This window comes from Jaculus jaculus, chromosome X (assembly GCF_020740685.1).
Source record: "Jaculus jaculus isolate mJacJac1 chromosome X, mJacJac1.mat.Y.cur, whole genome shotgun sequence".
In the NCBI taxonomy this organism is placed as follows: Eukaryota; Metazoa; Chordata; class Mammalia; order Rodentia; family Dipodidae; genus Jaculus; species Jaculus jaculus.
In genome coordinates this window covers 86623443-86630087 of record NC_059125.1, presented here as the reverse complement: position 1 = coordinate 86630087, position 6645 = coordinate 86623443, and the positions used below count along the sequence as shown (strand labels likewise).

The 6645-nt window shown below is 36.3% G+C and overlaps 1 protein-coding gene across 1 annotated transcript; it reads right to left on the bottom strand.

The window, feature by feature from the left end:
• Nucleotides 1-1044: 1044 nt before the first annotated feature.
• Nucleotides 1045-4664, bottom strand: LOC101613655 (vigilin-like). The gene is given in 2 exon segments (XM_045139904.1): nt 1045-1242; nt 1245-4664. Coding segments are annotated over 2 exon segments (3618 nt in total).
• Between the last annotated feature and the right edge of the window lie 1981 nt (nt 4665-6645).

Sequence of the window (6645 nt, the reverse complement as noted above, 5' to 3'; positions counted from 1 at the left end):
GTCTTGTGTTTTGGAAATGGCCATGGGCATTGTGAAGCAGGTTTGCTGGATGCCTGCATGTAGACCCGATGAAGCCATGAGGATAAACCATGGATTTCAGGGGAGACCCAGTGGAGATCAGACTTGGAAATTTGTCATTGACTAGAGTTTATGGACTTGGAGCTACAGAGGTTGATGTTTGACATGTACAGTGGTTGAATATTTCTTTGTTATGCCCAATGCCATCTTCTGCTGTGTGAATTTTATTCTTTGCCATTATGGGATTTTGGAGGTAATTTTTTGGTATTATGTCTTAGTTAAAAGACCTTGGATTATGGTGATAAATGAACATCATTGGTACTGAGAAAAACTGAGGATCTTAAAAATTAGACAAATGTATTGCATTTTGCATTACATATGGTTATCAATTTATGGGGCAAGGAGCCAAATATGGTGGTTTGATTCAGATGTCCCTCATAAACAAAGGTGTTCTGAATTCTAGGTTCCCAGCTGATAGAGATTTGAGAATTAACTCCTTCAGGAGGTAGTGTATTGTTGGGGTGTGCTTATGGGCATTATAGCCAGTTTTCCCTTCCCAGTGTTTTGCACATTCTCTTGTTCCTATTGTGCACTTATGTAGGCCAGGGGGTGTTGTCCACCTTCTGCTCATGTCATTGTTTTCCCTGACATAGTGGAGCTTCCCCTCAAGCCTCTAAGCCAAAATTAATCTCTATTTCCCACGAGCTGCTCTTGGTTGGGTGATTTCTATAAGCAATGCAAACCTGACAACAACAAGGTATTAGTGGCACATGTGTCAGAATTGTGCCTATGTTGTAACCGCAACATTGGTTTAGGAATAATTTTTGACAGCATTTTCAGGTAAGTAGTTTGGAACAAATTCTGTTTAATGTTTTTAATTGTTCTTACTGTCTGCTAGTGTGAATATTATGAGATTCTCAGTTTCAGCCCGGAAAAGTTGTCATAGTTACCCCATCTGGAAGTGTTGGTGCCATATTTGCATTATATGGAGCATAATTTTTACAGAACTCTTAGATGGCACTATGGCTACGTTGCCAATAGAGGCACTCTTGCTATGACCCCTATAAGATCATTTTCTGTAGAAGCTGACAGGTACCTCTTCTGAAGATTAGTGATGCACTCTATTGCTTTTCTTACATTATCAGGGAGTCCAGTCACTGTGATGTTAGGATTATTGTATCCTATGGGAGGAAGATAGATATCTAATTGGAATTGATTCATGATTATTTTGGGACAGCTTTTCAATGGAATCCAGAAATTTTGCGGCGAACACGGCGGTTTAGTGAGACTTGCTTAGAAACTCTCTTTTCAATCTCATGCAGCACTCTAATTAGTGCATCTCGAGCAGCTAGAGTCTTCTCTTTATATCCAGTAATGATGATTTCATCTTGTATATGAGGAGATGCTTTCTTTGGAAAACGTATAGTAACTCCATGTTCTGTGCAAATCTTAGCAAGAGGTAAGCCCTTATAGCTAGTGATCTTGTAATACTGCTTAGGATCTAGAGTAACAACTAGTTTGAAATTTTTTACCTCCCGGTCCTCTATTTCCATTTGCAAATCCTTGACTCGTTTTTGTAATTTAATCTTGGCCTGTTCCACATTAGCAGCAAGACCCATAATGGATATGACATCACAATTTTTTTCAGGATGTGACCATTGAATATTTACTCCAAATACCTTTCTTAGCCTGCATAATCCATCTCCTTTGGGACCCATGATGTAAGGACGAAGATTAGATGGCACGTGTATTTCATCAATGACTGGAATTAGAGACTCAAGGGCTTTCTTGGCTGCGTTGCAATTGTCCACGTGGCCTGATATATATATGATATCACCATTACTTGGGAAATCAGAGATGAGTCCTTTACTGTTATTTTGCACATTTTCTTTTTCCTTTTCCTTAACACCTAGATGTATATTCTGAACTGTTTTCTGTTTTTCAGGGAATTTGATTTGTACTTTGTAATCGCTAGTAATCTGGTAGATTTGTGAACATATTGTTCCCATGATAAAAGAATGGAACTTCTGAGGAATAACACATTGTATTGTAACTTTAGAATCAAAGGGCATAAACAGATTCTGAATGTGTTTTTTTGCTGCTTGAACACAAGGTTTTGCCCCTTTTATTGTTATTTTTGCACTCTGTTTTTCTGCATATGAGAAGGCAATGGCCAGGCCTCCATACTCCTCATTCATTTCTCGTAATAACTGGTGCTTTCTCAAGACAAAGTAATGGTGGAACTTGCGATTTATCACTACACTGTCCTCTTCTACATTCTCTAAGTCTTTCAATAAAAAGTCAAGTTCCTTTTTCACATTTTTAACAGCCTCCTGTCTTCCTATGATCTTTACCAATTCTTGATCCTCATCTGTAGTGGAAGGCAAAACAATGCGTGCCCCTGTCTTCTCACAGACTGCGGGAACATTGCTACCATTTTTATTCAGGAGGAACTGATGATACTGTGATTTGACATGAACAGACATGGAGTAACTCTTTGCTTTTTCTTCTTCTACTAGGTAAAGAAGTTTCCTCTTGGCCTTTTCCACAGTTTCTTTAGGGCCTTTGATAATGACTTTTTGAATGTTGGTGTTGCTTCTTGGAAAATATATATCAAACTTACCACCTTCATGCATGATTGGGGTAATCAAAGACTTTTTGGAATTCATAAGTGATTTGTGTAGACTAGAAGGAATATAAATTTCCTCTTTTGTAGTGTTATCAATATATTTCTGAATAGAAAGAATCCACTCATGAGCTATTTCACAATTTTCAGGATATCCAGTAATCACAAAATCTTCTGAGTTGCTGTTCTCTGATGGAAAACGAATAGTGGTGTTGCTTATCTCAGAGATTCGTTTGATATTTGAACCTCTTTTTCCAATTATCCTTTTGTGAAGCCTTTTCAAGATAGGAACAGTGATGGAATAGTTGTTTTCTTTAATGTCTTTCAACATTTTCTCCAAATACTGTATACATTTATCTGACTCAGGTTTTGGCCCTACCAGTTGGACAACGTCACTTTTATCTTTGGAGTAGGGAAAACTGAGGATAACATCTGGAAATTTCTTACATATTTCATGAAGCCTTTCATGTTTTCTCCCAAAAATTAGGTTGTGAAGGTGGTGTTTGATGGACATAAATTGGATATGCTCATGTGAAGAATTAGCAGCAAATTCCAGAAGTTCCTTCTTGGCCTTTTGGACATCCATAGATTCACCCTCAATTCTAATCAACTTATTCTTTTCAGTTTCAGGGGAGATCATGATAGAAACTTGGTGCTTTTCTGAAATTCTGCTTATGTTATCATTACTATTTTCTATAAGGTGCTTGTGAAATTTGCAGTCACTATTTATCTCGGCATAATCCAATTTTCTCATAAGGTCCTTAACAATGAGCTGAAACTGTTCTTGAGCATAATTTACATCGTCTAGTGGTCCTTTTAGGATAATATTATCTTTATCTGTAAAATGTATATGAACCTTTGGCATATTCTCGGATATCTTATCTATATATTGATGCTTACTACTAATAATATGTTTGTGCAGCCAGGAAGGAGCATAGATTGAAGAAATAATAGAATCTTTGGTATTCCACTCAATTTCATTAAATACATCCCCTGAACTACTGGGCTCACCATCATGTGTCTCCAAATCTGATGTGTCTCCTGAGGATGAGGTCTCCATTAAGTCTTCAAATTCTGCTAAGATTTGGTACAAGAAACTTTTCTTGACACTAGGGGAAAATTCGTGAGGGCATTTCTTCACCACATCTCCAGATTCAGTTTGTGTTTGGGGCTTATCAAGCATCTCTTTTATACAATCCTCAGATGGATCCACTTCAGGCTTTCTTCCAATGAACTTTATATCCATCTCATTGATATTCGGCAATGGAATTAAGAGGTGTACCTCAGTTTCCTGGTAAACATCATCACTTACATTACTGTACGGCCCAGAAGTCATGGAACTAAGTGCTTTCTCCATATCTAATCTCTGTATCACACCCTTATGTTTTTTGGCAGATGTAGCAAAGTGTCCGTTGGAGTTCTTATTCTTTATTTGTTTTTTGTCAGTACTATCAACACAGGCTTTCTCCTTATTTGAAAACTTATTCTTGTTATTCTTTGCAGCATTTTGTTCCAAATCTTGTTCTTTATCTCCAGTCTGGCCCAGAAAAGACCAGTGTTCCTCTTTGGGGATCAGAGTCACACTCAAATCTTGTTCACGACACCATTCAACAATTTCCTTGTGAGCTTTTCTGACAGTATCTGGATTACCAGAGACTGTCAAATAGAGGCCTTGGTTTTGTAAAAAAGCAAATTCTAAGTTGGCATCAGTCTTTTTCATAATATATGCATAGAAGTTGTCTAGTGTAACTTCACCAAATTGAAATAAATGATATTCTTCCTCCTGTGGCAAATAAAAAGCTTGAGTAGAGATTGAAATTTTGGCCTGTTGAATATTCTTGCTTGAAGACTCTACTATTTCTTGAGGACCTTTTAACAAATTTGTTTCTTGCAGGTGCTTAGTAACTTTGTCGCTAGATGGGGCCTTACTAACCACATCTTTTGATGCCACATTTTTGCCATGGCGTTGTTTGTGAAAACCCTTCTTTTGGTGTATTGTATGTTTGTTTTTGGAATCCATTTTTGATGCTTGAGTAGATACAATCCAGATATGTTGCAGGGAAATGGTCAGCAGTCAACAAAACAATACCTCCTGTAATTGACTCCTTGCATATTACTGTATGGGGAGAATAAACACTTTAAAGGCATATCTCTGTTCCAAATTAACCTAAAGACTCAATACAATGAAAATTATGCTTCTATATTCATACATTTTACCAAAAGGTGAAAAGTTTATCTAGTAATCTATTCAAATCACCTCTTACATGAGCACCATATAGGCTTCGATTGTGATAACTGCAAAGAAACAGCCATCAGCATTTCCCAAAGGAATGCCTTCATTTGATTATATATACACAGTCAATACTTTTCTAAGCTCAGCTTTATCACTTTTTTTCCTGATAATTCATTCTTAACATACTTATTTAATAACAGTTCATTGTTAATATTTCTCAAAATGCATATCATTGCTTTTTCTATTTAGACATTTTCCATCCAAACATTTTTTAGTGAAGTGTATGCTCATATCCTTTACCTATTTCTTTTGTTCTTTTTCATCACTTTTCTTACCATTGGCAACAAGTAATACTTGCAATTGCAATAAAAAATCCTTTGAAAAGAAATCTAATTCCCCAGTGTCTTTCTAAGCATATTGCATTTATAATAATTTTCCATTTTCTCTAAAGGCATTTTATCACAGGGCTTAGGAAATGCCTCATGGGGTAAATACACTTGCAGCACAAGGAGGAAAACCTGAGTTCAACCCCTAGTACCCAAGTATACATACAGGCCTGGGTGTACATGTCTGTAACACCAGCTGAGGTCCCCTGGTCAGTCAATATAACTGGAAAATGAGGAGTGCCAGGTTCACTGAGAGATACTATCTCAGGGAAATAAGCCAGAAGTGTTATAGAGGATTCCTAACATCTTCTGACCTCTGCATGCATATGTGTGTGGCCTGTGTGTCTGTACACACACATGTGTGTGCATGCACCACATGCACATGTAAACATCATACATGCTACACATAAAATAACAAATTATATGAGAAATAATTTAAAACATGACCTAATTCATACATAAAATTTGATGATTTTTTAGTAAATTTAGAGTTGTGAAAAACCATTACACTTCAAGTTCAGTCAACTCCTATTTCCACCATCACACCCAGGTAAATTTGTTTTTATTATTATATTATTTTGAGATAGACTCTCATTCTACTCTAAGCTGAAATGAAACTCACTTTGGAGTCTAGGCTGTCCTCAAGATCATAGCAATCTGATGATGACTGTAGCCTGCCAATTACTGGGACTAAATTCGTGAGCCACCATGCCTAGCACAAACTAATTTTTTTTTGTTTTTTATTTATAGACTTTCTGACATAAAAATGTCAAAAAGGTATAGCCTGGGCTAGAGGAATGGCTTAGCAGTTAAAGCATTTTCTTGCAAAGTCAAAGTTCCCAAGTTTGATTCCCCAGGACCCACATAAGCCAGATGCTCAAGGTTGCACATTGATCTGGAGTTTATTTGCAGTGGCTGAAAGCCCTAGCAAACCCACTTTCTCTATCTGTCTCTTTCTCTCCCAACTTTTCTCTCTCAAATAAATAAAATGAAATCAATTTTTCAAAAATTATAATCTGTAGATTCTGAATAACCTCAGTCCTTGCTTAACATAAAGTCCTTAAGGTTCATCCATTTGAAATCATCTGAGTATAGGATTCCTTTTAAAATATAAAACGCTATATTTATTTTATTGCTAAACAATACTCCATTTCTTATTTACATTGACCTTAATATGTATCTTATCGCAATTTACTTTTCTGATTCCATTCCTTCTTGTGAAAGTATTGTATCTTGCTATATAGAATAAATATTTTTCTCGACAGATTTTCCCTATGCAAGATTGTTTCAATTCAAAACTGAATATTACCAACACATGGACATTTTTTGAATGCACAACTATATACCTGATCTGCAATGTTTATATATATAATTGTCACCAA